Source organism: Thalassophryne amazonica, chromosome 13, assembly GCF_902500255.1.
Source record: "Thalassophryne amazonica chromosome 13, fThaAma1.1, whole genome shotgun sequence".
NCBI lineage: Eukaryota > Metazoa > Chordata > Actinopteri > Batrachoidiformes > Batrachoididae > Thalassophryne > Thalassophryne amazonica.
Genome location: NC_047115.1, coordinates 36,607,653 through 36,630,756, shown reverse-complemented (window position 1 = coordinate 36,630,756; position 23,104 = coordinate 36,607,653). Strand labels below are relative to the sequence as shown.

Sequence of the window (23,104 nt, the reverse complement as noted above, 5' to 3'; positions counted from 1 at the left end):
GCTTATCCTTTGCCCATTGTAACCTTGTTTTTTTCTGTTTAGGTGTTAATGATGGCTTTTGTTTAGCTTTTCTGTATGTAAATCCCATTTCCTTTAGGCGGTTTCTTACTGTTCGGTCACAGACGTTGACTCCAGTTTCCTCCCATTCGTTCCTCATTTGTTTTGTTGTGCATTTTCAATTTTTGAGACATATTGCTTTAAGTTTTCTGTCTTGATGCTTTGATGTCTTCCTTGGTCTACCAGTATGTTTGCCTTTAACAACCTTCCCATGTTGTTTGTATTTGGTCCAGAGTTTAGACACAGCTGACTGTGAACAACCAACATCTTTTGCAACAATGCGTGATGATTTACCCTCTTAAGAGTTTGATAATCCTCTCCTTTGTTTCAGTTAACATCTCTCGTGTTGGAGCCATGATTCATGTCAGTCCACTTGGTGCAACAGCTCTCCAAGGTGTGATCACTCCTTTTTAGATGCAGACTAACGAGCAGATCTGATTTGATGCAGGTGTTAGTTTTGGGGATGAAAATTTACACGGTGATTCCATAATTTATTCCTCAGAATTGAGGGAGTCCATATTTTTTTTTTCCCTCTGCTTGGTCTACAAAAGTAACTGTTACTGACTGCCACAATTTTTTTTCCTGATTTCTTATAGTGTTTCTTAAAGCCAGAAAGTTGCCATTTGAAATGACTTTAGTTTTGTGTCATGTCTGTGATCTGCTTTTTTTCTACAAAATTAAACAACTGAATGAACATCCTCCGAGGCTGGTGATGCCATAATTTATGCCAGGGGTTGTATATTTGAATGAACCTCGACACAATTTTAGCTCACTATGTTTTGATTTTTTTATGTGAAGCTGTGCAGAATACTCATCCCTCTGTTCCAGTGCACGGATACTGTAATTGCAGTGCAATATCTTCCAAAGGAAGAAAAGTGGACTTTTTGTTTGTACATCATATTTGTTAATTACATGTAAGAACAGACCTGTTGGGCTGTTCGATGCAGAGGTTGACGAGTTAAATTAAATGTCATCACAACAGATTATCAATCACCAATATATAATGCGTGCAAGTAGCTGCTATGACACAGCGGGATGCATTGTTGTTGAGTTGGTCACAAATCCCTCATCAGAGCAGTTTTAATGTTAAATCAATGGTATTTAATGGTGCTGCAATGTTTGTTTCGAAAGTCTACTAATCTCAGTTATATTCAGCATTAGGTGTGTGAATATTCACCAACCTTACAATTTGATGACGTACCGACTCATCAACTAACGATTCGAATGCATGATTCTGGAGATGTCACGATGCACCACGTTATCAGTTTTCTGTATCTGTGGGTTTTTTGTTTTTTTTGCCGTCATTGTGTGTAGGCCTGTTGGTCTGTATTATATTGGTTCATTTTGAGAAATGTTGCCACAGAAACTTGCTTGAAGATTAAGGAAATGTGAAACACCATCGATTGAAGACAACGTGGGGTTTGATTGCTTTAAGTGTGGAGAAACATTTGAAGGCTAAATGCGATCTTGTTTTTTTTTCTATGGGTGGCACTTCACAGCAATCTCATAGACCAGATACACGTACACAGACTAACCTGTTCACACATTGGTGATTGGAGCAAAGCATTTGGCTTTTCAAAAACATCATCAGTGTTACATATTGTGTAACATACAGTGTTCCATATTTCTACTGCACTTCAGCTCTTGAAGCACAGGGAAAGCAGCTTTGTTACACACAGGAGGTGATCAAAGCAAGTCTGGTGTGTGTGTGTGTGTGTGTGTCTGTGTCGGGGAAAATGTGCTCATAAGAGATGGACAGAGAGGAGCACACATTTGCGTAAACATCATGGTTTTTTTTAATGTAATTATATGTCCCCATTATGGTCTGTCACTACATCAGTGCAGACTCGTATGGTTGCATCACAGTGCTTTCTCAAAACAGGAAATGTTGAGACCAGTGCAGCAAAAATGGGAAAAAAAAGAATTGAAAATTAACTGATTCCATTTGCTCAAAGTGATGTTAATCAGTGAAATCACCTGGTGGAGTGGGTGTTTGTGAAGAAAACCTGTATCCTCTCTGCCCTTTCTGGAAAGAGTTGAATACCACTGTTTTACTGGCATGTGCTGGTGTGGTTTGCAGGGTAGCACTTTTTGCTGCTGTTAGTGGTGTTTTCCACCTTTGGAACATGTAGTCATACCAGGAAAAAAAGCAGTGGTTAAAGACTGTGGCGCGACCTATGTGAAGTCACCTTGCTGTCATGTTGCAATCATGAATCCCTGAAATGGATGTCGAAGAAGATGGTGACCAGGTCTGCGACTACCCATAGTCATATGCTGATAAAATGGCTGTCAGACTCCATCTGTTGGTGAATTGCCTGCTATGGGTGCGCAAGTGAAGCAATTACAGTGCAGTCTGTATGCGATAATATGTCGAATGACTGTGATAGACAGGGTAACAATACAAATCTGTTACTGTCTTCACACAACCATAAGCTCAAGAGTATTTATTCTGGCCAGTTCTTGATCTTGATGGCAGTCCTCTTGCAGCTGTGGGAGTGACTACACCACATCGTATCACAGCTCTACAGAAAGAAGAGTGTGTCATGTGGACAGAGTAATTACAAAAAAAATGTGAATTAATTTTCGGTGGTTCACTGGGAGATGAAATAAATCATGGAGGAGTAAAATATTTTATTATTATTTTCCCAATATTTTCTTACCATGTGCATGATCATGTGCATATCATATCCAATTCCTTACTGCAATCACATTGCCCCACATGAATTACATTGCATTCCCACTACACACATCTTGTCCTTATCAGTGCTGTGCCATGCGTTGCACAGGCCATCATGTGTCCACATGTAAGTTCAACAGTAAATTATAGTCAGAAAAATGCTCTCCAGCCAAAAGTGCCAGTCCACATTTAAATCAAATCAAATCGGTTTTATTTATATAGCGCCAAAGCACAACACACAAACATTTAAACACACAAATATGCTCTGTCCACCCATGTGTGCGGGCTGGCGCATGCTTTGAAGAGAACCTTGTTTTGTACATAGAAATCAGGTAGAATTTTTTTTCAGTTCTTTTCTCTTTCTTTGCCAGCTTTCAGCACCATGGACAACAAGCTGCACATTTAATTCCAAAACCAGTTCACAGAGAGCTGCGGCTGTGTGACGGCCCACTGAATGTCATTCATTGACATGTAGAATAATTGTAATGATGGGTGACAGGTGGATGATTTATATATGGCCGCTGGTTCGGATGGTGTTAGAGCTGATCAGTGCATCACTCATACATGTACGATTTAGAACGGGTTGTTAGCTGACCCCAGTTGATTGCAACGTGTCGGCACTTATAAAGTTGATGGGATTGTTTGCAACCTTCGCCAATTTATCTGAGAGTGAATGCACATGTCCGAGTTGGACCGTGCCCATTTGGGGGCAGGGTGCCTTCCACCACTCTACCTGTGCAATGGCCTTGCAATCGAATGTGTTCGCGCAGAAGTTGAATGCAATATAATATCTAAAGGTATTTGTATAAACATGTTCTGTGTTTTGTTACTGACATGCAGAACTTGATTTTGAAACTGGCCTCACTTTATATTTAATCAAGCTTTCTTGAGAATTTTAGATGAAAACTGGCACAGTGCATGTTTGCTCTGCAGTCTGTTCTCTTTTTGTTTTCCCTCAATAGGTGGACTTTGCAAATAGGTTTGTAGGGGGAGGAGTAACAGGACATGGACTGGTTCAGGAAGAGATCAGGTTCATCATCAATCCTGAACTCATTGTGTCTCGACTCTTCACTGAAGCTTTGGAATACAATGAATGTCTCATTGTTACAGGTAGGCAGCAGCACACACTCTGATTATTGCACAGTGCTTATTGCTGGTCATCCTGGGTAGAATTTAATGTCTCAAATATGCTTTTGACTCAGTTGGATTCCTCTTTGCATTATTGTCAACAGAAGAAAAAAAAAAAAACTCAGATTCAGATTGAAACTTTGGCCAGATCATTTTATGCTTTGAAGATGTTTCACTCTTCAAGGAACTAACGAAATCCAGTTGACCTGGCTCTACCTTCTTGGATACCATGATCTGCATAACTGAGGATTTCCGTAGACATCTCGAAAACCAGTGTATTTCACAAAGCCAGGCATTTGCTGTCTCATATGCTCCGTGCTTCTTTGTTACAAATATCTCTTCTAAGTCACCTTCAATGGCTCATGACTGTCTCCCTTGCTGCCGTCATTCTGGCTCCTTACCCATTTCCTTCCTCCTGTTATCCACTTAACATTATTACATTTGGACAGAAAGGGATTTATAACCCAACGAAGGTCATTGTGCCTCTAATGGAATGGACCACTTACGACAGAGGTTCGTTAAAATCATACAAAATAGTTGGCACTCACACACTGCTTCCTCTTTAAGTCTGTTCTGTCTTCCTTGGCACACATTAGTTTTTCTGTCTTTTTCTCCCCATCTGTTTTTCCTTTCGTCTTGCCAACCACATTCCCTTCTCTTTATAGCTGTCCCAACCTGAGTCTTGCTTTACATTTACACTTCAAATGTTTTGTCTGTTCAGAAATTACAGTGCCACAAAGTAATCCAGTGATGGATGTCTGCATGTCAGGATGCTGTCATGGGCGGTCTGCAGGATAAACAGGATCAGTGTGAAAGAGGAGTAGGACAGCTCTGTTGATGGTGATGATAATATGGGCAGCATAGAAATTTACGTTAGGAATTGCTTGAAATATTGAAAGTACTTTGACTGACTAGACTTGCAGTATTTATATTGGGTGTTCAGGGGAAAAAATATGTTGTTCGTTCAAGTCTTTGCTGTACATATAAAAGCTGTAATTGGTTTATGTGTCTTGGCTCCTTCACAGGCCATAAACTGGAGTACTGATTTGGAACACAAAATCAGAAAATAACAGTCATTCACATGTCACTTTGAAGTATGCTTTGTAGAGCTGCAACAATTAATTTATCTTTTATTAATTGACTGTTCATCACCAAATCCTTTGATATTTGTTTTGAATCTTGACAGTAGCCGTGATGTTCTTTATGTGGAATTTTGTATTACGTAGGTGTAAACCAGGTATAATTGAACCACTGTCCTGTAATGGTTCCACTTGTCCTAAAACATTCTTACAAAAGGTTTTGTGTACATGCATGCGTGCGCCTAATATTAGCAGTGGTTTCTACCTTTCCACTCTCCTATAGAAGCCATTTTTTGCCACTTGTCTTTCTGATAGAGGTTTTATAGATACTTTTGAGTGAATGGCTTTTATTGACGTGAGAGGCTTACACTTCTTCAGATGTTGTCTTTGGTTGTTGTGATTTCCTGGCTGAGTCATCACTGCGCTCTTAGACAAATTTTTGAGGGTATGTTACATTTGGGAAGGTTTACTGTTGTCCCATGTTTTTACTGTTTAAATGTGATTGCTCTCAGTGTCGTTCTTGAAGTCACAGAGAAATTGCTTTGTCACCCTTCTCAGACAAGTGCTTTTCAGTCCTTTCCCACATTTCATGTGCAGTTCCTTTTGAGTTTGGCAAAGTGTACTGTTGGAGGACACATTTAGTTAACTACTGCTGAAACGGTTCTGTTTGACTGATAATTTGAGTGAACAGGGTCGTCAGTAATCGTCCTTGTCTCTGTCTGTTCCTGTTTATCCTAGCTATTAATGCAGTTTTTGCGTTTGGAGAGTTTAATAACTAAGAGATCCATACATTTTCACAAAGGCAGAGTTGATAGTGGATCATTTTTTTTAAACACACCCAAATACATTTTTTTAATTAATTGGATATCTGAAATGTGTAAGAAATTGGTGGTTGTGGCGCTTGGTTCACTTTCTCACTGCATGTTTTGCTTGCAACTGAATTCTGATGGTTATAAGGTAAAAACAGTCTGCGTACGGCTTGTCAGGAGGTATATACATTTGATTCTTTCACTGTTGGATTTCTGGAATTTTATCTTTCACCTGTTGTTTTGAACTTCAGTGTAAAAGCCTACTTTGGCTATAAAGTCTCAAAAAGTTTCTTTAACATGTTTTAATCTAATGCCCACTTGGATTGAATACATTCTCTTAATAGCCATACTTTTATATTATGAGTACATGGTTTTTTGTAAGGATGAAATCCTTGTAACCTTTTGCACAACTCAGTAAATTATGAAAAAGGGCTGCTGCCTTGGTGTTGAATGTGTATTATATTACCCTGTAACATCATGTGCGACAGTGTGACATTGTATTACAGTATTTTAAATTATTTAACATTTTACATATGTGGCTGAGGTACTTACAGTACTGTTCAGAATAATAGTAGTGCTATGTGACTAAAAAGAGTAATCAAGGTTTTGAGTATATTTCTTATTGTTTCATGGGAAACAAGGTACCAGTAGATTCTCACAAATCCAACAAGACCAAGCATTCATGATATGCACACTCTTAAGGCTATGAAATTGGGCTATTAGTAAAAAAAAAAAAAAAAAAAGTAGAAAAGAGGGTGTTCACAATAATAGTAGTGTGGCATTCAGTCAGTGAGTTCGTGAATTTTGTGGAACAAACAGGTGTGAATCAGGTGTCCACTATGTAAGGATGAAGCCAGCACCTGTTGAACATGCTTTTCTCTTTGAAAGCCTGAGGAAAATGGGACGTTCAAGACATTGTTCAGAAAAACAGCGTAGTTTGATTAAAAAGTTGATTGGAGAGGGGAAAACTTATATGCAGGTGCAAAAAATTATAGGCTGTTCATCTACAAAGATCTCCACTGCTTTAAAATGGACAAAAAAAAAAAAAACAGACGTGTGGAGGAAAACGGAAAACAACCATCAAAATGGATAGAAGAATAACCAGAATGGCAAAGGCTTACCCATTGATCAGCTCCAGGATGATCAAAGACAGTCTGGAGTTACCTGTAAGTGCTGTGACAGTTAGAAGACGCCTGTGGGAAGCTGTTTGATTTGTGAGAATCTACTGAATCTACTGGTACCTTGTTTCCCATTTAACAATAAGAAATATACTCAAAACCTGGATTAATCTTTTTAGTCACATAGCACTACTATTATTCTGAACACTACTGTACATGGAGAGGAGAGCACTAAATGAAATCCACAACATAAGACACTGAATGTGATTTTAGACCTTCTGTGTGCTCTGGCTGCTGAGTACTGAATAATGTACTTTTTTCTTTGGCTTTGCTTATAATTCTCTGCAGGTACTGAACAGTACAGTAAATATACAGGCTATGCTGAGAGTTACAAATGGAATGGAAGCTTCAAGGATGAGACTCCGAGGTAATAGTCTTCATTTTTTTAGAGAGCAGTAATATTTTTCCAAACTAAGTTTTTTAAAATCTATCATTAAAAAGACAGGAATAGGAAGATGTTTGTTCTTTCTCATAACCTTTCTTTCATGCTTAGGGATGAGTGGCAGAGAAGATGTACAGAAATTGTGGCCCTGGATGCTCTTAAATACAGACACTTCTTAGAACAATTTCACCCTGAGAAGATGACCAGAGAACTCAACAAGGTGAAACAAAGTAAAAAAAAAACTTTGCAGTTTTTCAGATTTTTATCCAGTATCAAATCATATCATGGTTTTAGGCAGAGAAAGGGCAAAGAAAGGGTGCAGGTTTTCTTTGCAACCACCATGTGATTTCACTGATTAACATCGCTTTGAACAGATGGGATCAGTTAATTATTGGAGTGGGTGGTTGCAAAGAAAACCTACACCCTCTTTGCCCTTTCTGGAATCAGTTTGAGACTTCTGGTTTTAATTGTGGTCTTGTGTTTAAGCTGTTTTTATTTCCATGTTTTTACTGTGACATGTTACGCCCCTGTTTCACGGTGTGCTGGTTATATTTACAGTAGACGATCAACCTGAGAATGTCAGATTTCACATTCACACAGCCATTTGTTACATGACATTTGTCAAATCACGTTTTTCACGCATGTTACGCACTTAATCTCTAAAGTCCTGTGGTCGTGTTTACATCAGCACTGCTGTGCAACTTTTGTCACAAGTCAGGTCTTGGGGGCATGTGGTGGTGCTGTGTGTCACTTCATCCAGCACACTGTGCAAATGTCCTCTGTCCTGGTTGGCAACCACCCAGTTCACTGGATCACCAGTCCATCCCCACCTGCCATAAGTAGCTATCTGTCTGGAGTAGCCAGGTGATAACTTTGGTGTCCCCTTGGTGTTTCCCAGTTGCTTGTGTCAGAAGGAGGCATGTGCATGATACATCATGCTCAGGACCTTGCAGTGTTGTAGCTGACATTCCCTGATGATGCAAACAGTACCCCCTCATCTCAGTCTTCCAAAGTCACCACTTATTTGGCACAAATGTATTACCACAGTACCGTAAGGATTCTCCTCAGAGCCGTAGTACAAGTGCCATCAAGTCACCCCTTTAAAGCATCGTGTCCACTGTGGTCCAGATCAGTATGGGTCCGAATGGTTCTGGCTTGGTTTGCGTTTCCACCGCCAGCAGTACCCTTTGGTTAGGTAGGCTGAGCATATAGCTGTTGACGTGCACATCATCGAGAGCATGCACACTGTTGCACAGTCTCACCCTTTCCACACAGAGGCCAATCAGAGAAATTTAACATTTTTAATGTAATTTAATTTTTGTCATGGTGGATCATGAGATTTATTTTCATCACGTGCAGAATGCTGAAAAATCGACTGATTCCTGTGCTGAGCGCTGGTGTGAATGAATGAGCACCGGTGTCCTCTGGTTCAGGCTGAGAAATGCACCTGGAGCAGGCAAACACAGAGGAACTTGCCACAACAAGGAAATAAAGTATTTCCAGTAGTCTGTTTCCAAAATAAGGACACATTATGTGGGTACGTTTTTATCAGGCTGTGATGATGAATCCTACTGAAACAATGTAACAGGTAAGATTAAGACTTTAATATTTACTCAGTGCGTGAATCGTTTTAATATTTGAAACAGTCTGAACTGTTCGCATGAGGACTGCAGCTTTTGCTTTAGCAGTTGAGCCAAACAGTGCACAGCAGTGGGCTAGCGCCTCCCTTTTGTAGGTGGTCCATACTTTTGGGACCCCAGCTGAACTGCGCCAAAAAAAAAGGTATGGTATGGGTCGGAAATTTTGGTGCCTGTTCCTAAATCTGGATGTGGAAACGCATAAAATAGTGTGCTGTACCGACCCGGACCGCTCTGTGGAAATGGGGGTTAAGTCACTGATTAGAGTCAGTCTCACAACTATACAATAAGTGTGGCAGCAACAGGACCCTGAAGACTTGGACCTTCATTGTTCTCTAACAACTGAGCTCATGTCTCCATAATTTCTTCCCAAATATCTCTTGGCCTCATAAGCCAAGCTTCCAGAGGAATGAATGTGACCTGGAAGTGAATCCTGCTGAGAATGGCCCCTGCCAGTACTTTACATTGTGCAGAAAACAGAGTAAGGCTCCTGTAGTTGCAGACTATGCGATTACACCTTTCTTTCCACATGGTGACAAGTTCTTTCTTCCAGTCTGCTGGGATGGTACTTGTGTCACAAATGGAAGAAAAAATTGCTTGCAATGCCAGGAGACCAGCATCTCCACCCACCTGAACAAAGTCATACTTTATACCATAGATCCCTGCAGCTTTACCTGCTTTTAGCTCTTTCAACATTTTTACTGTCTAATAGATTGAATGGTAGCAATGTGACAGTAATATACTGCTCTAATTATGGATGTGCCCAAATTAGTACTATGCTACACACCACTACAAACTTTATTTTGGATATTGAATATTGTTAGAGTAAATTGATCCACATTTTATACTCTGTATATGAAAATGGTGAGCTGTTGCTTGCAATGTCAGAGCTTGCATTTTTTGAAAAGAACTCTTCACACTTCACTTTCTTATCATATTTCATGAATTAGCATTCAAATGATACTGCTTGCCTGTTGATACTTTGAATGTAAGCGTCTGGATCAATTTGTCTACAGCAGTAATTGGAAAACAGGATTGTCACACCTCCTCAGCTGTGAATGTTAGTTTTGTGTCACTGCTTTTGCTCTTTTATAATTGGTAGAATAGGACTGAATATAAGTAGATTTTGTCTACAAGTTGATAAAATTACCCTTTGACATATCATCAGGTACCAGTTGCGGAGTTTTTAATTAAAGACTCTGGTGTGTAACATCTTTGAATGCAGCTCAGGGCTCTAAATAACTGATCTTGACTGTAGTTCTTTAATTTATTACAGATTTTTCATTTCTGTTGTTTCATACCCACTATCATATTGATTTTTTTTTTCTTTTCCATTTTTCTTCTCTTTCCCTCTTCCTCTCTTTCAAATGTCTCAGGCATACTGTGGATTCTTCAGAAATGATGCCAACGGGCAGCAACTATCTGCAGTAGCCACCGGCAACTGGGGTTGTGGAGCATTTGGTGGAGATACAAGGCTCAAAGGTGTCACTAGCTTCTAAAGTCACATGCTTATAGAATAGGGAGAAGACAAGCCATAGGTTAGTGAGTAGGGTGGTTTATGTTGCATGTATGCCAAAAAGGCAGTGAGCAAAACACTGCACCCCAAACTGTTCTGGTTGATCAGGTCAACAGCACCTTGCATGGAAGCCTCTGGCATTTTGTCAATGAAAGGTTTTGTCTAATGCATAAATATAAATCAATAACAAAATGCTAATACTGATGTAAGTAGGGTGAAATGACATATTGGTGACATCAAAAGGCTAAGGGCACTATCTTGCATCCAGCACAAAGCAGTGTTCATGTAGCGCACGAGTCATTGCTAGTTTCCAACTAACACAGTTGTCGTTGTCACACCCAGCACCCGCTTTGTTGAAATGACAAATGTATTTATTCAGTGTGTCCGTGGTCCTGTTTATCGCAAAATGAGGTGTGGTCAGGTGCGGCGCTGGTGCACTGCTGTCATCAGCTGGCAAAAAGTGACAGTGCCATAGACCATCAAAAAAGTCAAACACAGAGGTTTTCTTTTACTTTGACTGTGCAATATTCAGATAGGCCTTCCGTAGTTATGTTCGTGAAGTGCATACACTTGGCTTGTATACACAAGGTTGCATAATAGTTCTCAGGTTCTTCATCATGAATAGTCAAACCACAACAAAACTAAATTGTGTGAAAAATAATAATAAAATGAAGGCCTAATAAACTAAAGGACAAATACAAGCGTTTTGGGTTTGTGCAATATCATTATGCCTGTTTTCTTCTTCCCCCAAGACTGGACAGGCTATGGGATGGTCTAAACCTGAGGGCTGTCTGTGGTTAATGGGATATGGAGAACGGGTGGGTGGAGATGTTGCGGGAGCGGTCACGGATCTTTGGTAGCTGCTCCTGGAAAAGATCTGGTTACGCACTTTGACGCTTTGTATGCAGAACCATTTCCACAGCAGAAAATCTCTCACTTGATTCTGCCATCTCAGTAGCAGCGTGCCGAGGTCAGGGGCACACAGCAATTGCAGATGAGTCTGGTTGGTTTATATGTATCTTGTACCCAAAACACACCAATGATTAATTGATAAATGCAACCCCTTTACTTCCTGCACCTTAAGCCTTGGTTCCACCGAATAATAAGCCATGAATAATGAGCCATGCATGGGGGTGTCAGCGATTATTCGAAGAATGATCCACATTTTAAGCTATCACGTATCCGATACTAAGGTGCCTCTATGTGCCTCTCTGTACATCACATGTGCCAGCCTGCCGTGAGCCATGACAGACCTGTCATTTGAGCCTCATCCAGCCTCGAATGGCTCATGTCGCCGCATATGATCCATGTCAAGCTACATACAGTAGTGTTCAGAATAATAGTGCTATGTGACTAAAAAGATTAATCCTGGTTTTGAGTATATTTCTTATTGTTACATGGGAAACAAGGTACCAGTAGATTCTCACAAATCCAACAAGACCAAGCATTCATGATATGCACACTCTTAAGGCTATGAAATTGGGCTATTAGTAAAAAAAAAAAAAAAAGTAGAAAAGGGGGATGTTCACAATAATAGTACCATCTGCTGTTGACACTACAAACTCAAAACTATTATGTTCAAACTGCTTTTTTAGCAATCCGGTGAATCAATAAAACTAGTATTTAGTTGTATAACCACAGTTTTTCATGATTTCTTCACATCTGCGAGGCATTAATTTTGTTGGTTTGGAACCAAGGTTTTGCTCATTTACTAGTGTGCTTGGGGTCATTGTCTTGTTGAAACACCCATTTCAAGGGCATGTCCTCTTCAGCATAAGGCAACATGACCTCTTCAAGTATTTTGACATATCCAAACTGATCCATGATACCTGGTATGCGATATATAGGCCCAACACCATAGTAGGACAAACATGCCCATATCATGATACTTGCACCACCATGCTTCACTGTCTTCACTGTGAACTGTGGCTTGAATTCAGAGTTTGGGGGTCGTCTCACAAACTGTCTGCGGCCCTTGGACCCAAAAAGAACAGTTTTACTCTCATCAGTCCACAAAATATTCCTCCATTTCTCTTTAGGCCAGTTGATGTGTTCTTTGGCAAATTGTAACCTCTTCTGTACGTCTTTTATTTAACAGAGGGACTTTGCAGGGGATTCTTGCAAATAAATTAGCTTCATACAGGCGTCTTCTAACTGTCACAGCACTTACAGGTAACTCCAGACTGTCTTTGATCATCCTGGAGCTGATCAGTGGGTGAGCCTTTGCCCTTCTGGTTATTCTTCTATCCATTTTGATGGTTGTTTTCTGTTTTCTTCCATGCATCTCTGGTTTTTTGTCCATTTTAAAGCATTGGAGATCATTGTAGATGAACAGCCTATAATTTTTTGCACCTGCGTGTGTTTTCCTCTCTCCAATCAATTTTTTAAACAAACTACGCTGTTCTTCTGAACAATGTCTTGAACAGCCCATTTTCCTCAGGCTTTCAAAGTGAAAAGCATGTTCAACAGGTGCTGGCTTCATCCTTAAATAGGGGACACCTGATTCACACCTGTTTGTTTCACAAAAGTGACGAACTCACTGACTGAATGCCACACTACTATTATTGTGAACACCCCCTTTTCTACTTTTTTTTTTTTTTTACTAATAGTCCAATTTCATAGCCTTAAGAGTGTGCATATCATGAATGCTTGGTCTTGTTGGATTTGTGAGAATCTACTGAATCTACTGGTACCTTGTTTCCCATGTAACAATAAGAAATATACTCAAAACCTGGATTAATCTTTTTAGTCACATAGCACTACTATTATTTTGAACACTACTGTACGATCCATGTAATGCGATGTTGGTGAACGTTTAGGCATGGGTTTGGTCCAACCCTCCCACACTTGGTCCCTTTAAAGTGTGAATTTTCAATTCACGGCATCCATTCAAGATGTTGTCACACACTCCGGCCGGTGTGCGCTATGCGCCAGGCTGCTGTTCACCTGTCTTCCAGAGTCATTAAATGCACCAGACAGCTAGAACCAAACCACGGGTTCCTGGACAGTTGCCTCTGCGCTTCTTCTCGCTGGCTTCATTTCTTCTGCGGTTTTACAGTCATTTTGACATCGTGATCCAACTTTTAACTTTGTGTTCGTACGTTAATGTCTGCAAAATCACTCTTTTGCGAGCTCGCGTCCTGCGTAAATGCTCGTCTTGAGTGTGAGTCATTGTGTCAGCGCGCTCAGAGTGCGCCTCATCTGATCCATTATAACAAGATGTTAAATCTATCATAAACGTACGTACTTTTGCAGCTGCTTATAAAGAAGGAATGAACATGCAACTGTTTTACTAAGCTATTACAGTATAAACATTACAAATAATTACCTTTTAGGCTGTTCCAATTATGTTCTCCAACTCGAGACAGAGACAGGAAAAAAAAGCTCAAAATGTCCTCTGATTCCAAATGTGATTACGTAGATGTGTTTTCAACATCCAAACTCTGACAGAAAATGATTAATCCGCTACAAAATAATTATTTTATATACAGCGGCCGGCGCACAAAGCAGGTGGGATTGTAGTGTGCAAGAGGACTGAGCCTGTCCAAAATAGCCTGTCCTGTCCCTGTAAGCCGCCAGGTGCTCAGATAATGGGATTTTAACATCCTCTTCCTCACCACAAGCATGCCTCTAAAATCCTTGTTTGTCCTTGTAGTACCTCGTACACAAACTGCCCCACGCTGTTGTTGCTAAATTTTGAACTTCTTGCCACAGTCGGAAATGAGCCTCGTTAGCTGAATTTTCTGCCTCTAAGAGCCTCTCAGAGCACCTATTCTCCCATGATTGTTGAATAACTGGACTCGTACAAAAAAAAAAAAGCTGCGTGGCTCATTATTCATCCTTCATTATTCGGTTGGACTAGGGCAGGGGTGGCCAAGTTCGGTCCTCAAGAGCCACATTCCTGACACTCTTAGTTGTCTCCCTGCTCCAACACACCTGAATCCAATGAAAGGCTCTTTAAAAGTCTGCTAACGAGTCTTTCATTGGATTCAGGTGTGTTGGAGCAGGGAGACAACTAAGAGTGTCAGGAATGTGGCTCTCAAGGACCGAACTTGGCCACCCCTGGACTAGGGCATTACTTTGCACTCAAATTACTTGCAAGTTACTTATTACTTGCAAATAAGAATGCCTCAAATGTCCTTGTACTACACATTACTCAATGCATTATAGATCATCAAAATAGGGCCCTTTTGTCTTCTTAAGATGGAGTTAATTTGCAGTAACATGGACAGGAACAGAGTCGCCTTTTCATTTGCACTCTACCTCTCTGCATACCCTCCTCATGTCCCATCCACTGAACCCCTTACTGATGCTTGCAGAGTGTCCATCACTTGTTCTCTCCCACCCTTTATTGATCGGCTGACACACATTGATGTTTGCTATTAAAGGGGCAATTGATTACAGGGTAGCTGCACCATAAATCCACGTAGGCTGTGCTGGTTTACACATCATCATCCTGATTAAGCAGAGGCTCCTTACTGCCCCTCTCTGTTACCCAACACTGCACATTTTAGAGATAGCCAAGCTCTGATAAATGTAATTGATAGTTAAAGTACCGATCTGTGTACTAAACCCCAGCGGCAACACTCAAGCCCGCGTTTTCTTGAAGTTCCTCCATCACAACTGTAAGGGTGAATTTTTTTCTTTCTTTTTTCCCCCCTTTTTAAAATGACCTTTATTTGCAAGATAAATAGCAATGATACAGGGAAAATAATAATGATAATAAACCTTTGTCTTTCTTTTTTCCTGCAAAACAAAATTCCAATTCTAACCACAAAAAAAAAATGTCTGAGTGTTGGGTGAAGTGTTCCATAGATATATCATCATTGAGTAAGTTTTTCCACTGTGCTGTGTGATGTCATTCCTAAATTTCCAGTTCATGTGGATAGTTTTCATGGTGAGAGTTAGGCCTATGAGAAGGAATTTATTGTTGGAACTAGTCAGGTTTATTGTTGAGGTGTCACCAAGTAAGCAGAGAGAGGTGGATAAGGGGATGTGACAACCCAAAAACGTTGACGGTGACTTTGTGATCTCATCCCAAAATTGTTGAACAGGTGTGCCGTTCCAGATGGCCTGGATATACAACCCCTGGCAAAAATTATGGAATCACCGGCCTCAGAGGATGTTCATTCAGTTGTTTAATTTTGTAGAAAAAAAGCAGATCACAGACATGACACAAAACTAAAGTCATTTCAAATGGCAACTTTCTGGCTTTAAGAAATCAGGAAAAAGAAATGTGGCAGTCAGTAACGGTTACTTTTTTAGACCAAGCAGAGGGAAAAAAATATGGAATCACTCAATTCTGAGGAAAAAATTATGGAATCATGAAAAACAAAAGAACGCTCAAACACATCACTAGTATTTTGTTGCACCACCTCTGACTTTTATAACAGCTTGCAGTCTCTGAGGCATGCACTTAATGAGTGACAAACAGTACTCTTCATCAATCTGGCTCCAACTTTCTCTGATTGCTGTTGCCAGATCAGCTTTGCAGGTTGGAGCCTTGTCATGGACCATTTTCTTCAACGTCCACCAAAGATTTTCAATTGGATTAAGATCCGGACTATTTGCAGGCCATGACATTGACCCTATGTGTCTTTTTGCAAGGAATGTTTTCACAGTTTTTGCTCTATGGCAAGATGTATTATCATCTTGAAAAATGATTTCATCATCCCCAAACATCCTTTCAATTGATGGGATAAGAAAAGTGTCCAAAATATCAACATAAACTTGTGCATTTATTGATGATGTAATGACAGCCATTTCCCCAGTGCCTTTACCTGACATGCAGCCCCATATCATCAATGACTGTGGAAATGTACACGGTCCCTTCAGGCAGTCATCTTTATAAATCTCATTGGAACGGCACCAAACAAAAGTTCCAGCATCATCACCTTGCCCAGTGCAGATTCGAGATTCGTCACTGAATATGACTTTCATCCAGTCATCCAGAGTCCACGATTGCTTTTCCTTAGCCCATTGTAACCTTGTTTTTTTCTGTTTAGGTGTTAATGATGGCTTTCGTTTAGCTTTTCTGTATGTAAATCCCATTTCCTTTAGGCGGTTTCTTACAGTTCGGTAACAGACGTTGACTCCAGTTTCCTCCCATTCGTTCCTCATTTGTTGTGCATTTTTGATTTTTGAGACATATTGCTTTAAGTTTTCTGTCTTGACGCTTCGATGTCTTCCTTGGTCTACCAGTATTTTTGCCTTTAACAACCTTCCAAGGTTGTTTGTATTTGGTCCAGAGTTTAGACACAGCTGACTGTGAACAACCAACATCTTTTGCAACATTGTGTGATGATTTACCCTCTTTTAAGAGTTTGATAATCCTCTCCTTTGTTTCAATTGACATCTCTCGTGTTGGAGCCATGATTCATGTCAGTCCACTTGGTGCAACAGCTCTCCAAGGTGTGATCACTCCTTCTTAGATGCAGACTAACGAGCAGATCTGATTTGATGCAGGTGTTAGTTTTGGGGATGAAAATTTACAGGGTGATTCCATAATTTATTCCTCAGAATTGAGTGAGTCCATATTTTTTTCCTCTGCTTGGTCTAAAAAAGTAACCGTTACTGACTGCCACAATTATTTTTCCTGATTTCTTGTAGTGTTTCTTAAAGACAGGAAGTTGTCATTTGAAATGACTTTAGTTTTGTGTCATGTCTGTGATCTGCTTTTTTTTCTACAAAATTAAACAACTGAATGAACATCCTCCAAGGCCGGTGATTCCATAATTATTGCCAGGGGTTGTAAGTGCCCAGTTTCTTTTGGAGGCAGTTAGTACAAATGTCTGAGAATCCCATTTTAAACATTTTTTTGTCCAGTGTAGTGTAGTAGGTGATTTTTTTTCCCCCCTAACATCTTAGTTTAAGACATTTTAATTAATAAAATTATGTATAATTATGGGAGTGGTGCTTTGAGTGATGGTGACTGTTTCCATCGAGTCCACCTCTCACAGCCTCCCACTGAAATGGAGCCACTTCCTAATGTGTCTGTTTGGAGGACTATTTTATTTCAAACACCTGGAATAATAGGGCTTGTTGTGCAGTGAGACGTCCTAATGGATCATCTAAGAAAGTCCCTGTTGCAATACTGACACTGAGTGAAACTCGCGATTTATGTAATGTTGTATGCCAACGGTGTTTGCACTTTTAGCAGCTATCAGTATGTCCACTTAATGCACGATTACTGATTAAATGCGCGGTGTATCAGGGTTTTGTCAGCACATACGGAGCCACCCAAGCTCCACCCCTTCATGCATTAATGAGGTCATAGTGAATCGGTGCGAGCGGAGCGCTGAACATTGCGATGCCCAGAACAGGGGGTCATTTTGGCTGTCTGGGTCTCTATAGACAACCAATGGGTGACGTCACACAGGCTTTGTGCAGTATACTGTCTGTGACTAAAACATCACATGAACATTCAAATGCAAATGCATGTTCTGAGATTACAGATGCGTTAATGTCCTCCTAGGCTGTTAAATTTGGAACTGAAGTTGCGTTGCTGATTTTTACTGGACCTCTCTGACTGTGCCTACTGGACCTGGCGGGAGCCCAGGAACATGATGTTCAGGGACCCCATCCTATCTGCATTGAAAGCAGCTTAGTGGATATTTTTAGTACATTTACTGTATGTCACATAAAATTCCTAGAGCTGATTTGAGATGTGAGATGAACATAAGAACGAGCCGATAATGTTGATGTAAGAAGATCTTTTGCACATGATCGGTTGCTTTTCCACGTTCATTAATCTGTAGGCAACAGCCATTATGTTAAATATTTAATAGCCTTTATACCTAATTTACAAGTGCGAAAAGATTGAGTGCTGTTGATGAGGCAACGCTTCCTCTGTTTATTTACTGTTCTATACATATTGCTCCTCTCAATCATGTTTTTTTTTTCCCACTTTCTTAAATAGCATAATTAACCAATTGCTTATTTTCAGTGGTCAGTTGCTTGTTTTTGAGTCTTTTTGCAAATGGCTTGTAATGATGTTGGTTTGGTGCGTTTTTTTTTTTTTTCTTCTTCTTCTGATTCTCAGCACTGATTCAGTTGATGGCCGCAGCAGAGGCCGGGAGAGATGTGGCGTACTTCACGTTTGGAAACACTCAGCTTATGAGAGATATTTATGACATACACACTTTCCTCAGCGGGAGACAAGTTACCGTGGGTAAGCACTTTCAGCATTTTCATTTTGTTTTTTCCACTCAGCTACAGTAAAGACATCCTCATAATGACTGTTGATCACTGTGGAGATTTGATGAGTTCTTACAGTAGATTACATAAGGAACAGCAAAGTGTGATGATTATTCACCCAGTCTGGGGATTGTGGGGCTGCCGCATGTTGTCGTGCACATGCACGAGGCTTGTGCACATAAATAACAGCACCTAGTCCGTCTCTGCGCTGTTATTCCACCTTTTGGGCCGCCGTCGTTCCTTAGCCCATCCATTCAGCCTGAGCCCCAGAGTGGATTACTGCCCGAGCCGACCCCAGCTCCCCTCCCCCTCTTTTCATTTTTCTTCCACTGACATTTATTGAAGCCTTTCAGAGAAATTCCCCCTCTAGCCATCCATTTCCTAAAGTGGAGCTGCAGAGAACAAGCTCATAGGCTGTGTCCGTGCGTATGTGCGTTTGATTTATAAATGAGCTCGAACATGTTTTCATTTTTTTTCTTTTGCAATTTCTGTCTCTCTGTTTTGATCTGTTGTACTCAAGCCTTTTTTTTGGTATATTTCTCTTAAATCGAGTTTTATCTTTCTATTTTTCTTCTCTCTCTAACACCCCCCCCCCCCCCCCCCCATCCCCATCTCTCGCTGCCTTCCTCTGCCTCTCTTTCGCTCTCTTTCTCCTTGCCGAACCTTCTGTACCCTCGCAGGGAGGCTGTACGTCCTTTTGAACCAGTATTCCACTTTGGTTTGTAAGAACTGTCGCACAACTCAACCCAATGTCAGTCTCTACAGTTTCATTGAAAAGATGGTCTCCTCCGCCGTTCCCGATGCCTCAGAGTCTGCCAAGGATTCTGGGATATCCCCTGTAAAGTTGGACTCTCATTAACATGGTGAGAGCTGCAAATGAATCTCCCGTCGGTCTCTAATGCTTCTCTCACACACACACACAACAAAAATAATGTGCCAGTTGTTTATAATGCACGTGATTGCAATGTCATCGCAATGATGGGGCAGGTAGCAGTCGCTGATGGAGCGTCGATTTGCAAGTATTTATGATTACAAATGCACCATCGTTCTTAAAATTATTTCAGTAAATGTTTGATTTTTATCAGGATTACACAAAAACTACTGAACTGACTTTCTTGAAACTTGGTGGAAGGGTGAGGTATTTCTTTAACATTGCCAGAGGCCACATTTTCCAACATTGTAAATTTTTTTTTTTGGGGGGGGGGAGTAGACATGTGTAGAGTGCTAATGTGTAAGAAAAGGTGAGGTTTGATCCCCCCCCCCCGAGTGTCTTTCGAGATTTTTTTTTTTTTTTTTTTGTGTGTGTGTGTAGGTGGATCTTCAACCTCCATCGAATAAGTAGTAAGCATAAGTAGTAAGCATGCACACTGTGAGTTTCCGTACAAGGCGGTGCTAATGCACATTCTAAGCAGGCACGGACAGCGTGTGGCGACTGATGACAGCTTTGCTTTTAATGCGCATATAGCTTGCGGTTTGCCAAATATATTTATTTTTTTATGTTTTTTTTCCTTTACATTTTGAAAAATTGGGATAACTTTGCATCAGCTGTGATGCCATTGCAAAGTCGGCGATTTGATCCCAAATGAATGCAAATTGGTTGTTGCCCGTGTGAGCGAAGCTTTAGGTTCCTTAAACCCAGTGTGCTTAGTTTTGTGCTTATAGTCATCTTCTCTAACACACTCCCTTTAATTTTGTGATCTCACCACACATGCTACCAAAACACAGTTTTGCCTTTCTGGACAGTGTTACTACACAACCTTAGTGTGAATTTTTCAAATGTACTGATTGTGTAATTCAGAGACTTATAGCAATAGTACATCTGGGTTCCTCTTAGGCATTTCTTAGTCCAAATGTGATGTGGAAAATGTAGTTTGTATATGAAAGATGAAACCGAAATACAGCCAAATACTTATCCTGCGAATGTTGTTGGGACACTTTTCATTATTGGTAATAACAGGACATGACGATTCTTAGTGTTCAAGGTTTGTTTTTTTTTTGTTTGTTTTTTTATGATGATGATTTATCAAATTTACAGCCTGAGGCAGTGGTGAGATTCCTGAACACAGGCAGTTGAGATTCAACACTATAGACTATGCATGGGTAACATTTATTTCTCAAATATTCTACAGTATATGCTGCTTTTTATTTGTTGAAGTTTAAATATGCCCGTGACAGATGTATCTTTATGGCTTATTTTACTGAGTCAACTATTAAAGGAAAGGTAACTCTTGTGAGAATCATATGGTAGCCGAGAGAGACCACAACACTATCAAATTAAGACAGCACGAGCAAATGCATAAAATGCTTTAAAAAATCCCCCCACTATCACTCAATTCAACAACAGGAACATGCATCAAAACCCTTAAAAAAACAAAAAAAAAAAACTCGCAAATACAAACAACACACATAACCTATAGCACATGTAACAGTTTCTGCCTGGAGGACTTTATTTGACTTCCGCTGTTCAGTGCAAAAATAAATAAATAAAGCATAAAAGATAAAGACAGAGTGTTGGAATGTACTGAACAGTCCATCTGGTAAAGTCCTTTGGGCAGAAACCTCTTTTTGTGTCGAGTACAAATATTTTGCTTATGAATATATTTAAACTATCCATCTAACTTTTTTTTTTTAAGTAACAAAAAAGTTTTTTTTTTGGGGGGGGGATGTTTTCCTTGATTGTGACCTTCGACCAAACTCTTCGAAAATCAGATCGCCTCCAGTTATCTAGTATTTCTACCATCCAGCTGTTTTTGAGTGCATCTTAACTCACAGACGCGCATGCACGCAGACTACAGTACCCTGCTATCGCCACTTCACGAAGTGTAGGGTAATTAAATTGTTACATGTGCTGCGTGTTTGTCTGTGTTTTCTGTTTGCAAGTATTTTTAAAATTTACAAAAGCTTTTTTGATAAAATTATCTGCTGTTCAGTTGATTAAATTAGTGTTTTGTGGGTGTGTGTGTTTTCTGTATTTGCTAGCATTGTCTTAATTTGCAAGTGTTGGTCTTCCTATTGGCCACTGTAGAATGCTCTTTTTAGGTGACATGTTCAGTTGCTTTTTTTGGGGGGGGAGGGATTATTTCTCTTGTACATTGTCAAGTACCTAAATCGTACATAAAGTTCACTCGTCATTATTCAGCACACTGCTGCTGCTATGTAAACAAATCATCAGATGAACTGCATGCAACACATTTTTTTGAATACTATTCAAAATATGCCTTGGTTTGGTTTGTTTTTTTGCAATATGGATAAGTAATTGTTTCATATAATAAATCAATGAAATGTACATTTATTGTGTGCTTTTTTTATTTTCATTTTTAAAGGTTCAGATTTTTTTAGATAATTTCTGAAAATATATATATATATATTTAATTTTTTATTGCTGTATTTTAAACATACAGTATATATGTGATTCATGAATGAATGAGATGTGCTTTGTCGCAAAGCATAATTAAGATTTTTTAAAGATCACTTAAAATGATCTCTGATCCATTTTGCAGTTCTAATCAGTGATTTTTTTTTTTTTTTTTTTTTTTTTTTTTTTTTTTCCTCTGATGGAAGTTTAATTATTCATGGATGCTGCAGAAATATACACTCTATCGTGGACTCTTGCCATTGTCAAAGATTAAATTTTCTAACGGTGCCTTGGCACTGTAAATTTGTCACTTAATTTCATGAAATCATATATTATTTAATTTAATAATTTGAAATGAGATTGATTTTTGCGATAGCATGTCTACATAGAGCTTTCAGGCAAATTTGATTCTGTCTCCAACATGCTTTATTAGATGAATTAGTGTTGGTAAATACCCTCCTGACGTGGGCTTCCATCAATATGTGTAGGCTTGGCCTAGACTAAGTGGATTACACATTGTGCTTCTCTCGCTCTTTGCACTGAGCTCGGCTTTGCTTAAATGAGTTGCAGACTCGTGTACAAAGTTAATTTGATTTGTCAGGCTCAGCCGTGGATAACTGCCCTGAACTTGGATCACCTGGACCCAAACTTCATGAAAGGTTACAGACGTCTCCTGGAGTAAATCAAAGATTTATTTGAACATTTAAGCAATTTATACTTTTTTTTTTATTTTGACTGTTGCTGTTAGAAGAGAATACTCATGTTTAAAAAAATTTAATTCTCAATGGGCAGGATTTTTTATTTTTTTTATAAATACACTGAGCAGCTGGTTCATTTTGGTCTCTTATAATTAATTAAACAGCATTCAATTTAACACCAAGTCCATAATGTTACCCAGCGGCACAAGACTCTTACTGGTGAATGCTGTAATAAAATGCCACAAAGCAACTAGTCCTCACTCCATCTTTGTCAGGCAGCAAAGTCACCACAACAAAATGCCATTTCGGTTCATAATTGCCTGACCCTTCATTCTGCAGGTCACCTGGAGAGGAACAGCAATCACTAATGCTTCAAACAGGGAGGAATTTCC

At 39.7% G+C, this 23,104-nt stretch overlaps 1 protein-coding gene across 3 annotated transcripts in view; it reads left to right on the top strand.

Moving 5' to 3' along the window:
* The window catches only part of parga (poly (ADP-ribose) glycohydrolase a), a 79,119-nt gene extending 58,038 nt beyond the window's left edge, over positions 1 to 21,081 (top strand). For all 3 annotated transcript variants that reach the window (XM_034184547.1, XM_034184546.1, XM_034184548.1), the window contains 6 exons: positions 3,697 to 3,844; positions 7,217 to 7,295; positions 7,422 to 7,530; positions 10,324 to 10,429; positions 18,505 to 18,633; positions 19,340 to 21,081. In XM_034184547.1, coding sequence (XP_034040438.1) covers positions 3,697 to 3,844; positions 7,217 to 7,295; positions 7,422 to 7,530; positions 10,324 to 10,429; positions 18,505 to 18,633; positions 19,340 to 19,518 — 750 coding nt within the window. In that variant the 3' untranslated portion in view covers positions 19,519 to 21,081. The remainder of the gene's footprint in view (positions 1 to 3,696; positions 3,845 to 7,216; positions 7,296 to 7,421; positions 7,531 to 10,323; positions 10,430 to 18,504; positions 18,634 to 19,339) is intronic.
* Positions 21,082 to 23,104: the final 2,023 nt, after the last annotated feature.